At 40.4% G+C, this 26,220-nt stretch overlaps 1 protein-coding gene and 1 pseudogene across 1 annotated transcript in view; one reads left to right on the top strand and one right to left on the bottom strand.

Moving 5' to 3' along the window:
* Window positions 1–5,525: 5,525 nt before the first annotated feature.
* Window positions 5,526–5,625, bottom strand: LOC123637601 (annotated as a pseudogene).
* Window positions 5,626–16,241: 10,616 nt separating this feature from the next.
* The window catches only part of PSME4 (proteasome activator subunit 4), a 100,054-nt gene continuing 90,075 nt past the window's right edge, over window positions 16,242–26,220 (top strand). The window contains 1 exon segment of the mRNA XM_045549600.1: window positions 16,242–16,483. Coding sequence (XP_045405556.1) covers window positions 16,242–16,483 — 242 coding nt within the window.

Here is a 26,220-nt window from a genome sequence, read left to right as displayed (position 1 = left end):
TGGCTCACGCCTGTAATCCTAGCACTCTGGGAGGCCGAGGCGGGCGGATTGTTTGAGCTCAGGAGTTCGAGACCAGCCTGAGCAAGAGCGAGACTCCGTCTCTACTAAAAATAGAAAAGAAATTATACGGACAGCTAAAAACATATATACATATATAGAAAAAATTAGCCGGGCATGGTGGTACATGCCTGTAATCCCAGCTACTCGGGAGGCTGAGGCAGTAGGATCGCTGGAGCCCAGGAGTTTGAAGTTGTTGTGAGCTAGGCTGATGCCACGGCACTCTAGGCTGGGCAACAGAGTGAGACTCTGTCTCAAAAAAAAAAAAAAAAATCGGATAAAATCTGTGGATCCCATGCCAGAATGCGGTGGCTCGTGCCTGTAATCCTAGCACTGTGGAAGTCTGAGGCAGGAGGATCACTTCAGCTCAGGAGTTCGAGACCAGCCTGAGCAACAGTGAGACCCCGTCTCTACTAAAAATGGAAAAAATTATTGCTGCCACTGGATATAGAAGTTAAAGAAAGAAAAAAAAAGACAAATAGAAAAAGTTATCCAGGCACGGTGACATGCGCCTGTAGTTCCAGCTACTCAGGAGGCTGAGGCAGGAAGATTACTTGAGCCCAGGAGTTTGAGGTTGCTGTGAGCTAGGCTGACACCATGGCACTCTAGCCTGGGCGACCAGGTGAAACTCTTATCTCAAAAAAAAGACTTTGGAAATACATGAAAAGTTATATATTACAAAATTCATAAAAGTAAAAAATTAATAGCACTGAATTAATTGTGTCCAGAAAGGGCACTTTTTTTTTAATTTTTTTTTTTTTTTTTTGAGACAGAGTCTCATTCTGTTGCCGGGCTCACAGCAACCTCAAACTCCTGGGCTCAAGGGATCTTCCTGCCTCAGCCTCCCGAGTAGCTGGGACTACAGGCATGCGCCACCATGCCCAGCTAATTTTCTTCTATGTATATTTTTAGTTGTCTGACTAATTTCTTTCTATTTTTAGTAGAGATGGGGTCTTGCTCTTGCTCAGGCTGGTCTCGAACTCCTGACCTCGAGGGATCCTCCCACCTTAGCCTCCCAGAGTGCTAGGATTACAGGTGTGAGCCACTGCACCTGGCCTAGAAAGGGCATATTTTAAGTTTCATTATTTCATGTGGTAGAAAACTAAGAAATGTGATAATGATTTATGCATTGAGAAAAATATCAAGGTCACTGCAGGTGTGAATGTGTTTTACATGCTAAAATCTTTTCTCTGATTTACTTGAGATTAACTAAGAGAATAAAATAGCTGTTTGGATATTTGTTTATTTACAGGAACCAATTTTTTTTTATAGAGAACATCTTCATCTCACAACTGAAAGTAATAATGGGATAAATGGGCAGGGTAGAGGAGTCCTCTGAGACAAGTGCTGCAGCTGGAGTTTAGCAAATATGAGAGTCAGAAAATACACTAAAAATATATCCTTCAGATAGCAAATTCTTGAAACTTCTATTAAATATATTTTATGTCTTGTTTTCATGAGACATTCCTGTGAAAATGGAAAGACACTCTTGTCATGACAGCATTGAAAACATATACATCAAGACCTGTCACGAAGAATACCAACTTGCTATGTAGAATGTAACGGAAATTCTACGTGACAGACCATCTAACACTATCAGCAAAACATAACCACTCTTCCTGTTTTGTTTGATGGGGGAAGTTGTAGTGTAATGCTAGAGGTCTAGTTTGTGGGTGTGTTAGGCTAGGGGAGATTGAGTTTCAGTTGTTCAGTACTAGAGTAATTTGGGAAAGAAATTGTTATGCTAAAGTGGTTTTGCGCTAATAAAGAACAGTTTCATTGAAGGCCTGATCATTTCATTCCATTTTCAACTGCTACTCAAAATATTTTCCTTTTGAAGTAGATCTTGGTAGAGGTCAAAACATTCCAATGATATAAATTCCAATTATTGCCTCTCATTAATAAAACATTTAGAAAATAATTCCATAGTCCACCCCTAGCATGACCTCTCTCCTGCCAGTTTGCCATCTTATACAGCCTCTTTCCCAAATTATTTTCTTCCTGACTCTACAAATTCCCAACTTTCTACTTTTTCCTTACACTTTCCACATCTTTCCCACAACCCTCTGCTCTCAACAGAGGATGTTGCCTACTACTCTGAGAAAACAGAAACTATGGGGAGTTGCTCATCTTTTGATTTGCAAAGCAGTGGCAGTGGGATCCCTCTGTGTCACTCTCTAGTCTCTCCCTTCTCCTTCAGTCATGAACAGAGAGCCCAAAGATTGGAGCGGCCTGGATATGATCCAGCCATTCTACTTCTAGGTATTTACCCAAGAGAAAAGGAAATATATGTCCATACAAAGACTTGTACATCACTATTCATAGAAGCTTTATGTGTAATAGCCAGAAACTAGAAACAACCAAAATGTCCATCAACAGATGAATGGATAAGTAAACTACGGTATAGTCATACAATGGAACACTATTCAGCAGTTGTTTGAGAGAAAACTATAAAGTCACACCATTCCTGATGAAGATCAAATGTGGCCCCTTCACCAGCAGTATCAACATTATTGGGAACTTGTTAGAAATGAAAATGCTCAGGCCCCATCTCAGACCTACTAAATCAGAAACTCTGGGAGTAGGAGCTCTCTAAACCACTACCTTAAACTGATTTACTGAAAGCAAGGGTTCTTGATATGTCAACTATCTTGATTGTCAGTAACAAACTCTGGCTAACATGAGTTTATTGAAGATAAATGGAAGATGAGTTTATTGAAAAATCTCAGGTAACTCACAGAATTGGTGAGAAATGATGAGAAACATTCTCAGGTAATGGGTTGGAACTGAGGGAGTGGGGGAGGCAGAAACAATATGATGAAGATGCTGTTGCTGCCACCAACATATGCCACCTCTACTATTTGACACAGTGGCCATATGGGTGGCCATTGCTCACATAAGCACAGCCATGTTGCCAAACTGCCAATACCATAGCCACTGCAGATCAATATCATCCAGCATCCCTTCATCTTAGCATCAATTGCTCAATATTCAAAGTATATGGTTGCCAAATCTGGATCACAAAGCTGTTAGGACAGTAGTAGAGGGTGAATTTCACCCTTAGGCTTCTTAAGTTAGAAGGAGGAACCAACTTCCCACAAAGACCTAATTAATGGGAGATTTCCCAAATCTAGCAAGTGGGTTCAGATGATGGACAGCCAGAAACAATTACAGATGTCCATTACTATTAATACAAGTGTTCTGAATAAATAAATTAGTTGTATTTTTAGTAGGACCACACCCTAGCAAAATTGGGCAAATATATTCTTTGTATTACTATGTAATACACACTTAGAATGTATAACTTAAGAACTGTCTACAAAACTTACTTTTGTTCTTGACAGATATGTCTTTTTATTAGTGTATTGGCTCACGGTGGATTATAATAGTGGATGGTGGGCCTGATAGTCCTTCCACTGCATGTTTGAGTAATGACGGAAATGAAATGACTGGGTTTGGAATATTGCTTTTTGGGCTGGGGGTGGTGTCTCATGCCTGTAATCCGAGCACTCTGGGAGGACGAGGTGGGAGGATCACTTGAGCTCAGGAGTTGGAGACCAACCTGAGCAAGAGCAAGATCCCGTCTCCACTAAAAATAGAAAAAATTAGTTGGGCGTGGTGATGTGTACCTGTAGTCCCAGCTACTCTGGAGGCTGAGGCAGGAGGATCACTTGAACCCAGGAGTTTGAGGTTGCTATGAGCGAGGCTGATGCCACAACACTGTAACCCAGGCAACAGAGCGAGACTCTGTCTCAAAAAAAAAAAGATGTTGGGGACTTTTTTGCATTGATATGGTGGATTTTATTGGTAGATTTTCTAACACTGAACTAGCCCTATGTCCTGGGGATAAACCATTCTTGGTCTCGATATATTATTATTTTTTTATATATACACTTTGTATCCAATTTTCTAGAATTTTTGTTAAGAAATTTTCCATCTATGTTCAAATAGGATTGGTCTATAATTTCCTCACCCAGTTTTGGTGTCAAGTTTAAACTGGCTCTTGTTCCTAATATGAACTACCAAGTGATTTTTTTTTTCTTTTTCTCTTTTTCTTTTTTTTTTTTTTGTTGAGACAGGGTCTCCGTCTGTTGCCCAGGCTAGAGTGCCGTGGCATCAGCCTAGCTCACAGCAACCTCAAACTCCTTGCCTCAAGCAATCCTCCTGCTTCAGCCTCCCGAGTAGCTGGGACTACAGGCATGCGCCACCATGCCTGGCTAATTTTTTCTATATATTTTTAGTTGTTTGGCTAATTTCTTTCTATTTTTAGTAGAGACAGGGTCTCGCTCCTGCTCAGGCTGGTCTCGAACTCAAGCGATCCTCCCGCCTTGGCCTCCCAAAGTGCTAGGATTATAGGGCTCAGCCATCATGCCTGGCCGGCATTTTTTTTTTTTTTTGCCTTCATCATTTACCTCTAAAACACCTCACTGTTCATCACTGGTTGCCCTTTCAATACACTCAATATCTTTGTTATAATGATGATGATGATGATGATGATGCCCAGAGTTACCTTTTTAAAGCACAAGGCTCCTCACCTCATGTCTCTAGCACTCTGTCTCCACACTTGCAGGATAAACCTCCTGCAGTTTAGCAGGGCATATATGACCATTTGTAATCTGGCCTCAGTTTACCTCGTTTTTTCTCTTGCCATGATCCACACTTTTTATGCTTCTACCACACTGTACTCATTGTTCTCTGGCCTAACTGGACCCGCTAAAAACTCCAGGCTTTTCCACATACTGATGCCTCTGCCAGGGATATATCAACCCATTTGACTTCAAGACTTGAAGACCTAAATGTCATCTCTTCAGCTTCCCCCAAGTATTTGGTTACTACCCACAGCATTATATTCATTTATCTGAAATAGCTTTGAGAATAAAATCCAAAATTCTTAACTTAGTTTAGAAGGTCCTACATGATCTAACTCTGCTTACCTCCTCAGCCTTAATCTCTCTTCCCTGAGCGCTTTGGTCTTTCCTGAGCTTCTCGTACAAGCCAAATTCTTCCTCTAATTCAAGCCTCCATTCACACTATGTTTTTAGGTGGATCATTTTTAATCATCCTTCTCCCCAAGTCTTCATTCAGCAAATATTATTTCCTGAAAGAAATCTTTCGAGGCCTCCCTGTTCTAAACAATCAGAGTATCCTTTAGCCGATTAAAGCATCTAACATAGCCAGGAGTGGTGGTGCACACGTGTAGTCCCAGCTACTCACGAGGCTGAGGTGGGAGGATAGCGTAAGCTCAGGAGTTTGAGGCTGCAGTGAACAACAATTGTGTCACTGCACTCCAGCCTGGGTGACAGAGTGAAACCCTTTCTCAAAAAAAAAAAAAAGGCATCTAACAAAATTATAACTAAATACCTGTAGAACATCAATACAATGTTTAATGTCTGAGTGCCCCACTCATCAGTGAGTTTCATAATAACAGGAATCACGCAGAAATGGATTTTTTTATTTTATTAATTTTAAAAATTTTGGAATGCTTCACGAATTTTCATGTCATCCTCATGCAGGGGCCATGCATTATCTCTCCATATCATTTCTTTTTTTTTTTGGAGACAGAGTCTCGCTCTGCTGCCTGGGCTAGAGTGAGTGCCGTGGCATCAGCCTAGCTCACAGCAACCTCAAAGTCCTGGGCTTAAGCGATCTTCTGCCTTAGCCTTTCAAGTAGCTGGGACTACAGGCATGTGCTAACATGCCCGGCTAATTTTTTCCATATATATATTTTAGTTGTCCAGATAATTTCTTTCTATTTTTAGTAGAGACGGCGTCTTGTTCTTGCTGAGGCTGGTCTCGAACTCCTGACCTCGAGCAATCCTCCTGCCTCGGCCTCCCAGAGTCCATATCATTTCAATTTTAGTATACGTGCTGCCAAAGCAAGCACAGAAATGGATCTTCCAAGAAAAGAAATATGTTAACATTTTATGTTAAATTTTAAGTTGCTTGTATTTCTAGCATATAAATCCCTTGCCCCCCTGAACCTATTTACATTTTACTTAAACACACACACATACGCACATAGCCTTGTGTGAATGGTTTTTTGTATAGAAATTGTGAAAATTAAGAACAATAGCCAGGTTTCATGTTCGGGTTGACGCAGTGCCACAACAGGGACAACAGAAGGCTCATAGAAAGGAATTCACTCAACAGAACTAGTTTAATAGAAGCTAAAGTTTAGAGTTGGGAGTGACCATAAAAGCATAAGCCCCTAGCCTTCAAAACTGAAGGGAATATTGGGTAAACCATTGAATTTTTCAGTCTGTGGAAAGGAGTTTCAATTAGTTTTAACTAAAGATCTTAAGATGCAGGGAGATCCCAGTTGACATTTGGCTACAATTTTAACTTGTGTGTTTACATGTCTGTCAGTCTACTAGAAAGCGAGCTCCTTGAGGACAAGTACTGTGTCATTCATCTTATGATCTCTAACTTGGCACTCTGGAGGCACTCAATAAATGTTTATTGAATTGATAAATATATAATTCACTCCGGAGAATTAGAGATTTGAAAAATTACCCCTCTTATAAGTCTGTAAATTTCTAAAGAGATTCTGCTTAGTACAAAGAAACAGATTACAGCCAGGCGAAGTGGCTCATGTCTGTAATCCTAGCACTCTGGGAGGCCTAGGGGGGAGGATCGCTTGAACTCAGGCTTTCAAGACCAGCTTGAGCAAGAGTGAGACCTCATCTTTACTAAAAATAGAAAAATTAGCTGGGTGTCATGGCACAGGCCTGTGGTCCCAGCTACTGGAAATGTTGAGGCAGGAGGAACACTTGAGCCTAGGAGTTTGAGGTTGCAGTGAGCTATGATGACACCAACTGCACTTTATCCAGGGTGGCAGAGTGAGACTCTGTTGCGGAAAAAAAAAAAAAAAAAGAAACAGATTGCAAATGGTGGCATTTCAAGCATCAGATGTGATCAAGTGTAAATGTCTTGCTGGCTATTAAAATTATTCATGCAGACAATTCCATTCTCTGCCAATAAGCAAAGCCTGTTCTATTTATACATATGAAAACTGAGGGTAGGTGGAAAGAGTGTACGTCCTCTTTGTGCGTTAATTATTATCACTTCACTGACTCTATTGTGAATTTATTCAACTACCATTAAAAAATACAATACATCTCTTTACTATATTTGATTATGAGGGAAGCTGTCACCACCCACATTATTCACAGCTTGTCAAAAAGAAGAAACACAAAGAGCTTTGGTGGTGCTGAAAAACTCTTTTATTACAGCATTTAAATATCAAATAGGTATTTTTAAAATAAATAATAAGTTGTTTTTATCGCTAAATAAATATAGTCACGCATCACTTAATGATGAAGATAAGCTCTGAGAAACTCGTCGTTAGGTGATTTTATTGTGCAAACATCATGGAGTATACTTACACAAACCTAGATGGTATGGTCTACTGCACACCTTGGCTATATGGTGTAGCCTATTGATACTAGGCTACAAACCTGTACGGTATGTTACTGTGGTGAATACTGTAGGCAACTGTAACACAATGGTATTTGTGTATCTAAATATATCTAGACACGGAAAAGGTACAGTGAAAATATAGTATAAAAGACATAAAATGGTACACCTGTATAGGGCACTAACTGTGGATGCGGCTTGCAAGACTGGAATTTCCCTGGATGAGTCAGGTGAGTGAGTGATGAGTAAGTGTGAAGGCCTAGGACATTACTGTGCACTACTGTGGACTTTATAACACTGTATACCTAGACTACTCTAAATTTATAAAGAAATATTTTATTTCTTCAATAATAAATTAACCTTAACTTACTGTAATTTTTTTTTTTTTGAGACAGAGTCTCACTCTGTTGCCCAGGCTAGAGTGCTGTGGCATCAGCCTAGCTCACAGCAACCTCAAACTCCTGGACTCAAGCGATCCTCCTGCCTCAGCCTCCCGAGTAGCTGGGACTACAGGCATGCACCACCATGCCTGGCTAATTTTCTATATATATGTTTTTAGTTGTCCATATAATTTCTTTCTATTTTTTAGTAGAGACGGAGTCTCATTTTTGCTCAGGCTGGTCTCAAACTCCTGAGCTCAAACGATCCACCTGCCTTGGCCTCCCAGAGTGCTAGGATTATAGGCATGAGCCACCACGCCCGGCCACATTTTTACTTTATAAATTTTAAATTTAACTTTTTGACTCCTTTGTAGTAACACCCAGCTTAAAATTCACATTGTATAGCTGCACAAAAATATTTTCTTTCCTTATATAGTTATGCTGTAAGCTTTTCTCTATTTTTATTTTTTTATTATTATTTTTTTGAGACAGGGTCTTGCTCTGTCACCCAGGCTGGAGTGCAGTGGCAGGGTCATAGCTCACTGCAGATTTGAATTCCTGGTCTCAAATGATCCTCCTGCCTTGGCCTCTCAAAGTCCTGGGATTACAGGCATGAGTCCCTTTGCTTGGCCAAAATTTTTTGTTTACTTTTAAAACTTTTTTGTTAAAAACTAAGACACAAACACATGTATTAGCTTAGGCTTACATGGGGTCAGGATCATCAATATCCATCTCTTCCACCTCCACATCTTGTCCCACTGGAAGGTCTTCAGGGGCAATAACATGCATGGAGCTGTAACCTCCTATGATAACAATGCCTTCTTCTGGAATATCTCTTCAGGGACCTGCCTGAGGCTGTTTTTACAGTTAACTTTTCTTTTTATAAGTAGAAGGAGTACACTCTAAAATAAAGATAAAAAATATAGTATAGTAAATACATAAACCAGTAACATGGTTGTTTATTATTAAGTATTATGTACTGTACATGATTATATGTGCTATAGTTTTATATGACTTGCAGCACGGTAGGTTTGTTTACACCAGCATCACCATGAACACATGAGTAATGTGTTGTGCTAGGACATTAGGATGGCTAGGATATCACTGTGCAGTAGGAATTTTTCAGCTGCATTATAATCCTATGGGACCACTGTTGCATAGAAGTCTATTGTTGGAGACCACAATGCAGTCTACTGTTGACCCAAACATTGCCATGCTGCACATGATTGTATAGCCTGGTGGATAGGTATCACTCACTAATCATTTATGTGATTTGATGAGAAGTCTAAGAAGGCTCTTAGTTGTTCATAATTACTCCTTTTTGCTCTCAATAATGTCTATTATTTTACAGTTAGAGGTTCATTCCTTAAGGGTCTTTAGTTTTATACATGGCAGACTGAGCAAATGCAGAAAAGAAACCCTCTTCTATAGGAATGGCTATATTAAACACAACAACAACAAATGATAATCATAGATGAGCTCACACACAAAAAAGGAAAATCTCCAGATGCCAGAAACAAAGAGGAAAGGAAGGCCAGAATGATGTGTGTGAGCTGACTCTGGATTAACTCTGGGGTAATGTTACCGGAAGAGGAAACAACAGCAAATGACTTGGGTTTTAGTATCTATCAGGGGTAAAAGTTGAAGGCTTGGACCCAACAGAGTTGGAGGTAAAAAACTGCATAAAAACAGAATTCTCCAAGGGTTGAATTCCCAGGCTTGAAATCTGCATAGGACAGAAATCCTAATTTATACTAGCTGAAAAATGAGCATAAATATTGATTGATACTGGGCCTGTGAAACTTCTATGGAGTGCAAGCAAACAAAAAGATTGCCCTGTGTTACATGGGATTTTCACAGAGAAACAAAATCCCTTTCAAAGATGATCTCCTAATACAGAAAATTACAAAACACAAGTAAGTGATCTACCATGAGCAAAAGTCAGTAAACACAACAGCACCCCTAAGAATCTGAGATTATAGAAAGCATGTCTAAATATGGTTGTTTAAAATAATTAAGTGTGTCTAAAATGATTAAAGAAATCATTGGAACCATAAAGAACAAAACTCAATGAAAAACAGAATAGGTAGATTTGGAAAAAAATAAAATAGAACTCCTAAAATTAAAAATACAGTCATTGAGGCCGGGCGCAGTGGCTCAGGCCTGTAATCTTAGCCCTCTGGGAGGCCGAGGCAGGTGGATCGCTTGAGGTCAGGAGTTCGAGACCAGCCTCAGCAAGAGCGAGACCCCGTCTCTACTAAAAATAGAAATAAATTATCTGGCCAACTAAAAAACATATATAGAAAAAATTATCCGGGCATGGTGGCTCATGCCTGTAGTCCCAGTTACTGGGGAGGCTGAGGCAGTAGGATCGCTTAAGCCCAGGAGTTTGAGGTTGCTGTGAGCTAGGCTGACGCCACGGCACTCACTCTAGCCTGGGCAACACAGCGAGACTCTGTCTCAAAAAAAAAAAAAAAAAAAAAAATACAGTCATTGAAATGAAAATCTCAATGGTCAGGTTAAACAGCCCATCAGAAACAGATGAACAAAGAATTCAAGAACTAGAAATAGTTCTGATAAATTTATCCAGAATAAGGTAGACAAAGACTTGCAAAATGTAAGTAAGGAATATGGATATTAGAATGAGAAGGTACAACAAATTATAATAGGAATTCTACAAGAAGGAGTACAAAGAAACTGCAAAAATAGAAAAGCTGAAATTTTTGTATAAGTTATGAATGATATAAACCTTTTGAGTCAAGAACACAGATCCCCTGCAAAATTAAAAAAAAAAACCTCACCTAGCCACATTTTAGTGAATGTCAGAATGCCTAACAAAAACTATAAAATGACAGAAAAATTCATTCCTTTAGCTCTGATTTCCTCCTTATTAAAGATTGAACTCCAAATATACTCTAGTTCAAATGAAGTGGAGTGGATATTACGGTTAAATGAGAAGGATTTTTGGATAAAAAATTCAAAATTTAAAAATTATATAGGAACCAGGCACAGTGGTATGTACCTGTAATGCCAGCTACTTAGGAAGCTGAGTTGGAAGGATCACTTGAGCCTAGTAGTTTGAGTTTGACATTAGCCTGGGCAACATAGCAAGAGCCTGTCTCAAAAAATAAATAAAATAAAATAAATTTTAAAAAATCATATAGAAACTAGGAAAAGAAAGCCCTCAAAGTTTCTCCAATCTAATATTCTTGTGCCTTTAATCTGCAACTCAGCAGAAGTCTTGATATTTTATTACATTAGAATGAGTCATTCTAATAAAATTTAAATACTCCTAAAGATTATGTTTCTGGCAACAGAGATTCATCCACTTGCCAATATATCCTCAGCGCCAATATGATGATGTATATGTCATATACAGGTAAAATTAAGGTAGGGCAGGACATGACGTTAACAACTGTCATTTTTTTTTTTTTTTTTTGAGACAGAGTCTCACTTTGTTGCCCAGGCTAGAGTGAGTACCGTGGCGTCAGCCTAGCTCACAGCAACCTCAAAGTCCTGGGCTTAAGCGATCCTCCTGCCTCAGCCTCCCGAGTAGCTGGGACTACAGGCATGCGCCACCATGCCCGGCCAATTTTTTTTTATATATATTTTTAGTTGTCCAGATAATTTTTATTTCTATTTTTAGTAGAGACGGGGTCTCGCTCAGGCTGGTCTTGAACTCCTGACCTCGAGCGATCCACCCGTCTCGGCCTCCCAGAGGGCTAGGATTACAGGCGTGAGCCACCGCGCCGGCCAACAACTGTCATTTTTATTCACTGCTAATAAGTGGATTATCAAGTAGTGTGCCAATAAGCACATCAAAGACATCAATATTTGATTGATAATTATCTCTGTCAATTCTTCCAGCTTGAGGAGGAACCTCTCTCTTCAGAATGTTTTCCTCGAAGGGCCACTACATTTTCTGGGTCTTCCAGGAAGAGCAATTACAATCCACTTCCTTGAGGGGTCTGATAAGACTTCAATATCTCCCTCAGGGTCTGGCTAAAAGGATAATGGGCTGTTTTCCTTTGGCAGAGTCTCCAGACCTCCAAGAGATGAAAATGCTTGGGAGTTGGACTGAGATGAGAAACTTAACCTCACTGTCTCCACTGATGAGCAGACTAGGTCCCCCAAAGAAACTGAAAGTCTTCCAATTTTCTCACCTGGAAGCACTTCAATAGTGTTTTCTATTAAATTTTGTGTAGAATAACAGGAAGAGACTTCATTTCTTTTGCTCCGATACTTTTTTTGAAAGTTCACATGTCTGCTTCCAGAGAGTTTGACATAACCTGGCACCACTTCTTTGAAATCTTAAATCCAAGCATTCCTGTTCTTCTAGAGCCCTTGTTCAGGCCAATGCTTTCATATTGTCCTTGTTTTGCCCTTAAGATCTAAGTCCCTTGACCTCTCTACTTTCTCCCTATCAACTCTCTACTCCTTTCACTTGGACTTCAACCAACTTAGACTTTAATCACTCTTTTTCAAATATGCTCAACTCAATTATATCTATTTAGAGAATTCAATGAGGTAAATGTAGGAAAAGCACTGGTGGAGAGAAGTGCTCAATAAATGGTAGCTAACACCACTACAGTCACCACCCCTAACATAAATAACATTCTCTTGCTCCTTTGTCATTCTATTATACTAGCCTGTATGTCATCCAATCCTGGACTGCTAAATCACTAAATTGTGCAGACAGATGATAGTAAATTCGTGGTTCCAGAATTTTTAACTGGAACTGCCAAGCAATTTTAATGTTTTTCTAATCAATTTTCTGTATTCTGAGACTACTCTAAGCCATCTCCAATTCCCTCAAATCTACCCACCACTTCTCCCATAATTATTCTCTTGTTTTACAGGAAAAAATAGAAATCATCAGAGAAAAACTTCTACTTCTAGCACCAAATCTACAAACTTTCCTGCATCTGCATCTATCCTTCCCTGTTTTCTTCCTCTGACAAGGGAAGCACAGTTTGGTTTACTACTAAAGGCCAGTGACTCTGCAGTCTCTCTCACTCTTTGTCATCCTCGCTCGTGTATCTTTAACCTCTCTCTCCATTGACTCCTTCTCACCAATATTTAAAGACATTTAAATATATTCCACCATCGTAAAGTCCTTCTTTTTATTCCAAGTACCCCCTTATCTCTCCTCTTTTTCTCCACCCAACTTTTTTTAAAAAAGGTTGTTCATATTTGATGCCTTATTTATTTACTTCTCATTTGTTCTTTGTCACTGTAATCAGATTTCCATTCCTACACTCCACCCAAACTGTTCTTATCTTCTTTATTAATAAACTCTTTATCCAATAAACACTTTGTCTCATTTGACCTATCAGTCACCTTTGGCAGGATTGCTCAATTCTTCCATTTGAAACAGTTTGGTTTTGGCAATACCTACTTTCCTCTAGAAGTCCTCCTACCTCTCTGACTTCATCTTGTCAATATTCTTTGTGGCCTAGCTCCCCTTTCTCTGTCCATTCTTTCTTTAATTTAATTTTTAAAATTTGATTAGCTATTTGGTGGTGGTGGTAGCGGTAGTGGTTAGAGTAGGGAGGAGGTAACGTATATGTGTGTTAGCTCAAACCACTTAATAAATTTCTACATAAATTCCATATGTATTAATAAAGAACTAATTGGGTGTAACAACTCACCTGCTGAATCAACTAGCCCTGAAAAATATTTTAATATTAAAATAAAAAAAATAAAAATTAAAAATTAAAAAAATAAAGAACAAATTGAAAAAATTCCAACCATATCAAATCATAAGAAAATATAAGTTAACCTAAAACCTAAGAAAATTACAGGATAGGTAAGAACTTCTAGAAGTAAAAATCATAAAGAGAAATCCAGATGTTACTAGTATTAAAAATATCTTTGCTTTCCACAAAAGGGGCATACAGCATTAAAAGCAAATGCTCACTCATGTATATAGTGTATATTAATAATTATGAGATCAGTAAGATTTGAACAGACAATTCACAGAAGAGGAAATATGCACAGCTAATCATTAAAAGATCAAACTCTGTAAAAATTTAAAGTGAAATTAAAACAATGATTATACAGACACAAACCACTAAATATTGATTGTATCACATACACATCATATCAGGTTAGGATGTACATTAGGTATATTTGATAGAACGAACTTTTACAACAGCGGATATAATATCTTCCTTTAGGACAAGAAATAACTAACCAGGTTGTCATTGCTGGAGACCACCTACTAGCTGCAGGTCTAGGGAAAATAATGTTTCCAAGGCTCAGTTTCTTCATTTATAAAAGGAAAAGAATAATATCTATTTCATATGGTCACTGTGAAAAAGTAATGGAAAATACATAAAAGAAGTTAACATATTTCCTGGCATGTAGTAATCACTAAATAACCAATGGCTAAATTATTTAGTTTATCATTTATTATTAAATAGGAGTTTTATTGGGCAGACGATAGAGAAATGTGCATTTGGGGTCTACTAATATCCCTATAATAGATTTGGTATCTTCACCTTGGAACATCTCATTTTCATGATGATAATTACACTTAAAAACCTGCTCTTTATCTTCTTAGTTTGGGCCTTAAAAAAAACTAATATGCTCTATAACCAGAAACATGCCCATATTATTTCATTCACAATTGTCCAGTAATTAAGATGAAATAGGCACAAGTGGCAATTTGAAAAATATCATTTGAAAGAAGCAGAAGAGTCTAAATTGGTATCACCATGACATGGTCAGGAGAATGAATCTAGTCTCTTTCCGTCCATCCTTAAATATGGGGTTGTCCTCAGAGCCCTGTTAAGGGCCCTATTCTTTACATACTGTATATCTCATTCCCTCCTGTCCACCGCCATGCTAATTCGCATTCCAGTGTGGATCACCCTCCTCATCCATATGTCAACACTCTTACCCATCCCACAGGCATTCTGCCTGCCAAGCCCTTCCTATTGTGTTCCCTATCTCAGTGGACTTCACTATCTACCCAGCTTCCAAAGCCAGAAATCTGGCATCACCTGTTTCCTCCCTCTCACTCTTCACATTCCATCAACTACCAAGCCAGGCTATTCTGCCAATATAGCTCTCTAACAATTTCAATTCACATCCAGGTCATCATTATGTCATATCTTAAGGAGTCCTCCAGTTCCCAATCTTGTCTGTTCCAATCTCTTCTCCACACAAAGCCAAAGTAATTCTTCAAAAATCTAAGTTATATCATGCCACTCCTATGCTTGAAATCTTTCAGAAGTTTCTTGTCTTGAGGATAAAGCTCTAAATTCCCTAGCATTTCCTTCTCAGGCTCATTTCTCCACTTCCCTCTCTTGGGAGCAATCTTAAGCCATTCTAAACTTTTTGGATTCTTAGAATACATGCTTGCAGCCTCAGCACCCTTCTCTCAGGTGAAATTTATGTTCTCCTTCCTTCTTTTTCTAACCAACTTTGCAGTCAATCTTTACAGCTTAATTTAAGTATCACTTCTAGGAAACTACCAGACACCCCTCCAGTTTGAACTCCTCTTTGGAGTTCCCGTACTTATCTAGCAATTAAGAGCATTGTCTCGTAATTCACTAGTCTATCTCTCCGCTTGACTGAAGTCCCTGGAGAAACTAAGTGCTCTTAAACGTTCCATCTCAAGAGCCTAAACGTAGCGTCTTCCACACAAAACAGCTGTTCAATTAGTATTTACTGAATGGATAAATGGTCCTTTCTACGGAATGATGGCGGTCAGAATACCAGAAAGACGGGGGCTTAAAGGGAACAGAATAAAAAATCAATATGGAACAAATGGGATGGATACAGGGCATCAGGCTTTTCCATAACCTCTTGTAGCCTAGAAGGAAAGGGTTACTTGGCGAAAGGGACCAGGCCTCTCGCCGGAGGCCACGGCGACTACGGATGGGCTCCAGAGGGCAGCCGCGGGGACGCGCGACCTCAGGCTCGGCAGGACAATAGCTTGGAATTCGGCCTTGTGCTTCCGGTGGGGCAGCCTAGCGCAGAGCCGGTGAAGCCCGGGGGTGGGGGCGCCAAGCCCGGCCCTCGGCGAGGAAGGCGCTGCCCCTTGGACTCCCGCGGCCGCCGCCACCGCCTCCTCCGACGTCGCGGCCCCGCCCCGGAAGTGACTTAGGCCGGTCCGGAACCTCTGGGCCCGGCGGCTGCGGCGTCACCAGCCGAGCCGGTGCGGGGCGGGCAGAGCGGCGGCTGCCGCCACCAACGAACCGGGGTTCGCGCGGGGCCCAGCAGCGCGCCGGCTAGGGGAGGGGTCCCAGCGGTCGGGCCGAGGGCGACGGGCCGCCGGCGGCCGCGGGGCGACGACGACGCGGAGGAGGCGGAGCCCGGAGAGGGGTGGGGGCCGGGGAGGGTTGGGGTGGGAGGGGGTCGGGGGGAGTCCCTGGGCTCATGGAGCCGGCCGAGCTGGCGGGAGGCGGCGATCCCCCGGAGCCGGGCGGGCGTCCCGGGCTGGGCCCGCGGGGCTTCGTCCCGCAGAAGGAGATCGTCTACAACAAGCTGCTGCCCTACGCCGAGCGGCTGGACGCCGAGTCCGACTTACAGCTGGCCCAGATCAAAAGCAACCTGGGCCGAGCCGTGCAGCTCCAAGAGCTGTGGCCCGGGGGCCTTTTCTGGACCAGGAAACTCTCCACGTAAGTGTGCCTGGGCCCGCGGGCCGGGTCGGGGGCGACGGCGCGGTGGGAGGGCGTCGGGGCGGGGGCGGCTTTTTGTCGGGACGGCTGGATCCTCAGCTCTGTCCTGGCTGCGGGATGTCCCCGTGCAGTGGTCCCAGGGTCTTGACAGAAGCCTGTGAGGCACTCACGCCTTGTCCTTGCCACTTTCCTACGGGACCTCCCGGGTCTTTACCAGCCCTCTACGTCCTCCCTAGCCGCTTCTCCCCTAGCGTTCGGGTTGTTGTCTTCCGACCTGCGGGGCCCCGAGGGAGGGAGGTGAGCCGTTCCCACAGGTTTTCCTTTGCGCGTGGGGGAGGCGGGGCAGAGAGGATTCGTTTTTGGGAGAAGGAACTCCTGACTTCTCTACTTCTCTCTGTGCTTCCTCCGGTTCTTTCTTCCCCTACGATGCCTGTTCCTTCACGTCTCGTTTGGCGTTTAGTAACTTTCTCAATGGGAAAGGAGGCCGTAGGGAAGCTTCTGGGTTCTGCTTTTCTGGGGGGGAGTGGGGGGCGCTGCTCAGTCTTTGTGGATTTGTTTGAAAAGCCTCAGTGTACTCTTGGGCTGTAGATTAGACGTTATTGTTGAGAATGTTTTAGAACCTGAAGAAAGTGTATGTTGCTCCCGTTGTGACATTTCTTTTGGAGAGACCTTTACGATGTTAAGGAAACTAGGAAAGAGCGCTGTCCGGTTGTCCTGGGCGTTGTTAGTATCACTCTTGTGTTAATTTTTGAGTGGCTCAGATGAACATAGATCACCTACGTCAGTTTCAGAAGCTCTGTTCTTTATAAACTAGCTGCAAACTATAGTGTTACTGAAATTAAGGGAAAAAACCCGAATGAAAATACAGTCGGGGAGGCAGGGGGGAAAGATTAGACACTTTATTTGCTAGATGGGCATGTTCCCTGTGTCAGAAGAACTTGTTTAAAAAGAATTTTGCTGTATCTTGTTTGGTTAACTGTACATAAAGTCTGGTAACATTGTATGTTCATGCATGTGGGTATGGATGGGTGAACACACAAGATGTAAATTACTTATTCAGTGTTTACCCAAATCTGCTGAGTGAACCGGGTGATGACTCAGGGTTTTGTAATGCAATAGTCTTGTCTATATTTCCTCACAGGATGATTCTTATCTGCCAGTTATTAGGGGCCTCTGACAGATTTCTCATATCCTCTTGGGGTGGGTGGTGGGACTAATTACTTTTTTCGTTAAAAAGAAGCAAAACTAAAGCACTTAATTTGTCCTCTTCAAAGAGTGACCATAAAATGTCAAGGTTAACAGCGCTCCTCTTGAAGAGAGTAAGAAGTTTGTAGTGTTACAGTCCTTAGGAGAATTGGGGAGGGGGGTGGTGGTGGAAAGGAATGCAACAGGGAGAAGAACCACTTTTAGTCAAAACAGAAGAATATTTTATAAATGATTAAAATTAAAATGCTTTTTCAAGTAGCCTTCTAGGTTTTTGTGTTACTTGGGTACAGTAAAAATAAAGTTATTTTGTCTATTCCAGTAATTCCCCATTTTCATCACTAGGTTTAGACTGCCAGAGAATACTATTTTGGGGGGCACAAACAACTTCTTTTAGATGTACAGTATATAAACATGCCATGGTGTGTAGGCATATCTGGTTTGGATTTATGAATCTAGAATCTACACAGGCATAGTTAAGCATTGTTTTCTGGAATATTTATTATCAGAGTTTTGTTTTTGTTTTGGCTTGTTACATAAAAGTAGTTCCTACCTAGAAAGGGCTAAAAATACAGTGGAAAAAGTGCTTGATGTTTAGGTAGGATTGCTGTTAGATGGCTTAATACCTATGAACCCATAACCATTTTTATGTAAATTACCAGCAAGAAGTGCTATCGGGTAGAACTTTATTTTGGAATGGTGGTTAAATGCTGGAAAACAGCTCTTGGGATTGTACTGTGAAACATTTTGAACTTGGTGGGACATGTTGTGATCTTGGGTATGTTTTCTTCTCCTAAGTCATGTTAAGGTGACCTGTTTATAGTAGTGCTTGTTATTTTTTAAGCCTTGTGTGTTGCATAAGTGAACATCTAAATAATGCCAAAATGTGTGACGCTAGCTGAGTAGTGATCTTATTTAGTACTTTGTAAAAGAATGGAAGGTAGTAATGAAAATAAAATCTAGTTTCTCTCACTAGCTCTGTGGCTGTGAGAAAGTTAATCATGTGTTTTAATATTCTTGTGAGTGAAATGAGGGAGTTGATCTAAATAATTCCTGAGAACCATTCCTACTCTGGTAAACTATGGTTGTTATTTTTTTTTTTAATCCTGCAGAGCTTCACATAAACCAGTTTGTATCTTTCTGTAGAAACTGTTGAGTAGTTTGTAAAGTACTGGAAATAGTTGTATAGGTCAGGTACATTCCTAAAGAAGATGAGAATGTAAATGCTGTTCAGAGACACTGGGACTATAGCCCTGACCAGAAGTGTGCACCCCTAATCTGGGCATCACAGGTGTATTTGGGACCAAGTTCTGGTCTGGGAGATACTCAGGCTCTACATTTGGCCCCCCTTTTGACTTTTTACTTCATTTTAGTAGTTTCAATCCGTCTCTATACTTGCAGGTCTGTTTAGCATCTCTGAAGAAAGATTTATTTCTGTGTGTTTTAAAAATTGGCCCTGTGATATAATACAGGCTCTCTTGTGCAGTTTAAATATTAGAACTGCCTGATCAAGAGAGATTGTGTGATGTAATATATCACAGGGCACATTTTTAAGAAGGGAGGAAACAAATTAGAGAAAATAAGAACAAATTAGTGATCTTTGGAAAATGGCAATAAAGACATCTGAGATCTCATGAACACTGTAAGTGAAATATTGGCAGGTAACTTATATCACCCATGTAGAGAATGAAAGGAGTTGAAGAAAGGTAGTCTTAAAACTTGCTTTTACTTAAAACCTCTTGTCCTTCTGGACCTTTCATGAGAGGCAATGAGGGCTAGTTAAAACACCTCTGTTTTCTGTACCTGGCTTTGTCACCAACATTGTCATCTTGGTTTTATTTACCCTCTCTTAGCTTTAGAATCCTCCTTTGGAAGGCAAGAGTTTAGACTGTTAGTGGTTTTTCAGACTCAAAATGTGGTAGTGAAGTGTTGTGTAAAAACAAAATTTAAACAAAAAGGTTGGATTTCTCAGGCAGATTAAAACCCTACTGATTCCCCCCCTCTTTTTAATACATTGACAGTAGAACCCCTGAAACCTGCTCAGGGTTCTAAAACATACTGTTTGAAAAATCACTGGACGGGATGGTCCTTAAGGGCCTTTTTTAAGCTTTCTGGAGGAAGAGGAGAGAAGAAGATGGGAGAATAAGTGAATGAGCTACCTTTTTCTACAAGCTTATCCCATCCATGATTATTTCTTTCTTTTATGTTTCTTTTTTAAACAGAATTTGGATTTTAGTAAATTATGTGGCTTTGGTTTAATACGAAGCAAATTCAGATCTCTTGTTTGTTATAGTGACATATTATATTCAGTATTGTTTTATGATTAAATAATTGTATAATGCCATGGAATCATTTCATTTGCTAGTTCAAGTGTGGTTCCCTTTAGAATGAAAGTGCAGTTGTTTATTGTTAAGAACATTATATAGCCTTCCTGGATAGATTATCCCAGTTGAAATCACATAATGTATTTAATTAGATTATATAACCACCAGAAACTCAAGTTTAGTCAAGGTATGAGTTATCAAATACAGTAACCTCCTCTTGTGGAAAGTAGAAAGTGACCACAGGACCACACAAATTCATATCTCTGTGTTGGGGAAAAAAGTAGGAAATGGTAACTGTTGAATCTCAGTTGTCTATTTTTTTTTTTTTTTTTATGAGACAGAGTCTCGCTCTGTTGCCTGGACTAGAGTGCTGTGGCGTCAAGCTCACAGCAACCTCAAACTCCTGGGCTCAAGCAATCCTCCTGCCTCAGCCTCCTGAGTAGCTGGTACTACAGGCATGTGCCACCATGCCCGGCTAATTTTTTTCTATATATATTTTTAGCTGTCCAGATCATTTCTTTCTATTTTTAGTAGAGATGGGGTCTCACTCTTGCTCAGGCTGGTCTCGAACTCCTGATCTGGAGCGATCCTCCTGCCTCGGCCTCTCAGAGTGCTAGGATTACAGGCGTGAGCCACCGCGCCCGGCCTCAGTTGTCTGTTAACATGAGATACTTAAGAGTATCTAATGTTTGAGTCTTGAAGTTGAAGTATACAATAAACATAAGTGTTTTTTATTTGTAAAAGAATTATCAAATCTTGACAAATTACTACATTTCATCAGTGAGAACCAGTTAGACAAAGTGGTGAAAGAAGTTTGTCTTTGTTATTAAGTGATTAAACTTAAAATGGGAGCCAAAATTTCTTTGTAATGAGAGTTGATTTTCGGTAGTAAAAAAAGAAAACAAGTGATTTTGGGGAATACGAATATTTTTTGACAAAGTTGTATAATATAATAACATGATAAGATATCCTTCATTTTTTAAAGAAATTAATACACTTTATTTCTTAGAGCAGTTTTAGGTTCCTAGCAAAATTGAAGGGAAAGTACAGAGAGTTCCCATATACTCTCTGTCTCCACATGTGTATACACTTGATTTTTCTTGACACTGTGAAGGTACATATTTTTCTTTTTCAAAAATATGTGAGGCCCTTACTGTTTTCCAGGGACCTCTAATTTTTTTTCTTTAAACATTTTTTTTAATAGAGAATATCAAACATGCAGAAGAAGACAATAATATAATGAACCTCATCACCCATCTTCACCTGTTAATCAGCTCATGGCCAATAATGTTCCTTCCATCACCCCCCTTTCTCATTATTTTTGAAGCATATGACTTTGCTCAAACATTTCCAGTATGTATCTCTAAGGGGAAAGGAATTTTTTAAAAAAGCAATACCAATGCTAATATAAAACTTAAAAAATATTAACAATCTATTATCACTTTGAGCAGCCTCATGAGGTTCTGCTTTGTAAAATTTGTGATTTTACTTCTGAGATTCTACTCCATTTCCATTGTTTTGTCTGAGGTTTACTACAATCAGACCCCATTAATGAACATTTTCATATTATGACGTCTTTCATTTTCACCTCTTAACTTTGGAGACTTAGACTCAATCAAGGGGTAACAAGTACTCTCTTGAGTTATCTCCATTTTAAACATGAAGACACTGAGGCTTATAGGTTAATGCAGAGTACTAGAGGCAGAAATCAGTCTTGGAATACATTTACTTTGCATGCCTTACATGGATTGGACACTATTTCTGGCATTTGGGATATATCAGTGAAAGATTTCTGCCCTTTGGAAGGTCCAGTGTGCTGTTTCTGTTAGTGTACATTTTTGTTTATTTACGACAGACCGGCAAGATGGTAGTTCCATCAACAAATTTGGAGAAAGAAAATTTGAAATCTGAATCTATTACTTAAAAAAAAAAATCTCATTCTGACTAGTGCGTTTTATTTTTTTATTCGTTTTGAGACAGGGTCTTACTCTGTCGCTCAGGCTGGAATGCAGTGGCATGATCATAGCTCACTGCGGCTTCCAACTCCTGGGCTCAAGTGATCCTCCCACCTCAGCCTCCCAAGTAGCTGGGACTACAGGCGTTTACTATCACACCTGGCTCATTTTTTTTCTTTTTTTTTGAGACAGAGTCTCGCTTTGTCGCCTGGGCTAGAGTGAGTGCCATGGCATCAGCCTAGCTCACAGCAACCTCAAACTCCTGGGCTTAAGCGATCCTACTGCCTCAGCCTCCCGAGTAGCTGGGACTACAGGCATGCGCCACCATGCCCGGCTAATTTTTTTTTTTTTTCTATATAGATTTTTAGCTGTCCAAATCATTTCTTTCTATTTTTGGTAGAGACGGGGTCTCACTCTTGCTCAGGCTGGTCTCGAACTCCTGACCTCAAGCGATCCACCCGCCTCGGCCTCCCAGAGTGCTAGGATTACAGGCGTGAGCCACCGCGCCTGGCCAATTTTTTAAAAATGTTTTGCTGAGGCCGGGCGCGGTGGCTCACGCCTGTAATCCTAGCACTCTGGGAGGCCGAGGCGGGTGGATCGCTTGAGGTCAGGAGTTCGAGACCAGCCTGAGCGAGACCCCATCTCTACTATTAAATAGAAATAAGTTATCTGGACAACTAAAAGTATATATAGAAACAATTAGCCAGGCATGGTGGCACATGCCTGTAGTCCCAGCTACTCGGGAGGCTGAGGCAGTAGGATCGCTTAAGCCCAGGACTTTGAGGTTGCTGTGAGCTAGGCTGATGCCACGGCACTCACCCTAGCCCGGGCAACAGAGTGAGACTCTGTCTCCGAAAAAAAAAAAAAAAAATGTTTTGCTGAGACAGAGTCTTGCTGTGTCCATATAGGATATGGAGATATGAAATATATCTTAGATATGATTTTTGGTAGGCTGTACAAATAAACTTGCACAAAATTTTTCAAAAGGAACATACTTTTATTTAAGGATAGATGAAATTAAATAGGCAAAAGTACACTGAGACCCCTCGCCCCAGGTGACAGATACTAGCTGAGTACTTTATTTTATTTTATTTTTTATTTGTAGAGAAGGCCTTGCTATGATGCCCAGACTGGTCTCAAACTCTTGGCCTCAAGCAGTCCTCTCCCCTTGGCCTCCCTAAGTGCTGGGATTATAGGCATGCCCAGCCTGACCCAGTGTGTTTTGTTTTGTTCTGTTTTGCGAGACAGAATCTCACTCTGTCGCCCCGGGTAGAGTGCAGTGGTGTCATTACAGCTCACTGCAACTTCAAACTCCTGGGCTCAAGCAATCCTCCTACCTCAGCCTCCCATGTAGCTGGGACTACAGGTATACACCACTACTCCTGGCTAATTTTTTTTTTCTATTTTTAGTAGAGACGGGGTCTTGCTCTTGCTCAGGCTGGTTTTGAACTCCTGAGCTCCAGCTTTCCTCCCTCCCCAGACTCCAGAGTGCTAGGATTATAAGCATGAGCCACTGGGCCTGACCCTCAGTGCGTTTTAATACCTTACATTGAGGCACTAAGAAAGGCAGTTAGAAAAAATAATAGAACAGTACCATTTGATGTTCTTCTGAGATATGAATGTCATTTAAAAACAGTTTTCCCAGATATTCTTGCTACAGTGTTGTAAAATAAAATTGTATTTGAAATACATATTATTAGTCAAAGTGGAAGGAAATTTTTACTGTTTTTTGGGGGAAGCTTACTTATAAGTAAATAAGTGGATAACTTCTAAAACTGTTTTCCTCATGGTGGAAACTAGGAATTAACTTTTTTTTAATTAAATGAGACTCGTTTCTAGGGAATCCCCTTACCCTCCTTTTTAAATGCAAAATTCAAATCTGTGTAGAAAATTAGATCAAAATCTCATGCTGTGTGAACAGCAAACAGAACATAGTAAAAAGCAACAGCAAGCAATCAACAACAGCAACAAAAAAAATTCCTGCATTGATTGAGATGTCCACTGAAATGTTAAAAGGATCCCATAATCTAAATGTTACCATTAGAATCCTGAGACTTTCTGCTTCTGTATTTGGTTTACGCCTAGCATTTCTTTCCTTATAGTGTACTCTTTCTTGATCCCTTGTTCATGCTTTTGTATTTTTTGTATACAAATCTACTCTCCTCTACTGTGAGCTATTTTGAAGTCAGTGTCTTCCATACTTACCTCTCCTCCCCTCTGCCCCCAGCACTTAGTACTGTGGTGTATACATTCATAGGTACTCAATATTAGAATTAACTTTTATTTTTTTTTTTGTAAATGAAAACATTTTGCAAATATAAGGAATTGTTACTTTCTTTGGTGGGGGGACAGGGTCTCACCCTTTTGTCTGGGCTAATGTACAATGGTGTGATCATAGCTCACTGCGACCTCAATCTCCTGGGCTCAAGCAACTGTCCTGCCTCAGCCTCCCGAGTAGCTGGGACTACAGATGTGTGCCACCATGCCCAGCTAATTTTTCTATTTATTGTAGAGATGAGGTCTTGCTATTGCTCAGGCTGGTCTTGAACTGGCCTCAGTGATCCTTTCGCCTCAGCCTCCCCAAATGCATATGGATTATGGGCATGAGCTACCATGCCTGGCCCAGGAATTGTTACTTATACAATCAAAATGGAGGAAGTGAATCTGGGATGAGATCCATTTTAATACAGGATCCAAAAGAAAGTATATATTTAATCAAAGAAGTAGAAGGAATGAGCATTTTGGTTAAGAAAGAGAAAGGTGTGTTTTATAACCCAATGGGAGTTTGGGGAATGAAGTTTAGCAAAGTAAATTAGAGAGGACAGCAAATTATATTGGTTGCATCAGGGAGTTTGACTTTCATTTTAAAATAAATCTATAATCGTTATGGTGAAATATTTAGTATTATAAAATTTAGATTATAGTTATTACAATCTTTTTTTTTTTTTTTTTTTGAGACAGAGTCTCACTCTGTTGCCCGGGGTAGAGTGCTGTGGCGTCAGCCTAGCTCACAGCAACCTCAAACTCCTGGGCTTAAGCAATCCTCCCACCTTGGCTTCCCAGAGTGCTAGGATTACAGGCGTGAGCCACTGCGCCTGGCCTATTAACAATTTTTTGATAGGTGAACTGTAAAATTTGAGTAGTAGTCGTCACCTGTTTATGCTAATTTGGCCTTTTTTTAAAACAATACCTAGATCCTAAATTTTTGAGATTAAAAATACAGTACTTTTTCCTTCCCAAGAAAAAAACTAACAGTATTGCAGCTGTGACGTGGGTATGAGAATAGTATTGTAATGCAAACAAGTTGAAGATTGTTTAAGAATTATTAAAAATGCTTCTAATAGTAGACAGTCTAAATGGAATGTGTTAGTAATCTTTGGGCTATGTGTAGGTATTTCGTTTCATTTTCTGGTGGTTTTCTTTTTTAAGCCAGTGATGAAATAGAAGTTTTTAGAGCAAGAAATTTTATGAATACAATCTTTTGCATGTGAGTGTATGTATTTTCAGGCAGATATTCTTTTCTTTAATATCTACTCAAATGGCTTTCGAATGGAGTTGCCAGTTTTTGGCAAATTCCTGAAGAGTTCAGTTGGGATGGTTTGTGTTCTGAGGGAAGGTGGATTACTTCCAGAGATCCTAGTAAATAAAATGGTAAGTTTCTGTAAACATGTAACTAACAAATGGAGGCCCCTATTCTGTGTATGGCGGGAGAAAAGCTACCATTTAACAAATTCAGGAACAGTTTAGAAATATTTTTAGGCTGGACACAATGGCTCATGCCCGTAATCCTAGCACTCTGGGAGGCCGAGGCGGGAGGATCACTAGAACTCAGGAGTTGGAGACCAGCCTGAGCAAAAGCGAGACCCTGTCTCTACAAAAAGTAGAAAAATTAGCTAGGTGTTGTGGCACACGCCTGTAGTCCTAGGTACTGGGGAGGCTGAGGCAGGAAGATCCGCTTGAGCCCAGGAGTTTGAGGTTGCAGTGAGCTATGATGACGCCACTGCACCCCAGTCCTAGTCCAGGTGAGAGAGCAAGACTTTGTCTCAAAAAAAAAAAAAAAAAAAAAAGATTTTTTTTAAAAACCTCATAATTTAAGAGGCAGAATTATCTGAAGCCTTTTCTACTTTGGGTTTTTTTTTGGAGGGGAGGTCTCAGTCTTCATTGATGTGTTCATTTATAAGTGTATTACATAATTTTCCAAATTGTGGATCATGACCAAAGGGGTTATGAAATCTATTTGGAAGGTATTGACCAG

The sequence above is a fragment of the Lemur catta genome, chromosome 4 (assembly GCF_020740605.2).
Source record: "Lemur catta isolate mLemCat1 chromosome 4, mLemCat1.pri, whole genome shotgun sequence".
NCBI classification, from domain to species: domain Eukaryota; kingdom Metazoa; phylum Chordata; class Mammalia; order Primates; family Lemuridae; genus Lemur; species Lemur catta.
Note: the sequence above shows the minus strand (reverse complement) of the source record. Positions and strands in the feature narration are given on the sequence as shown.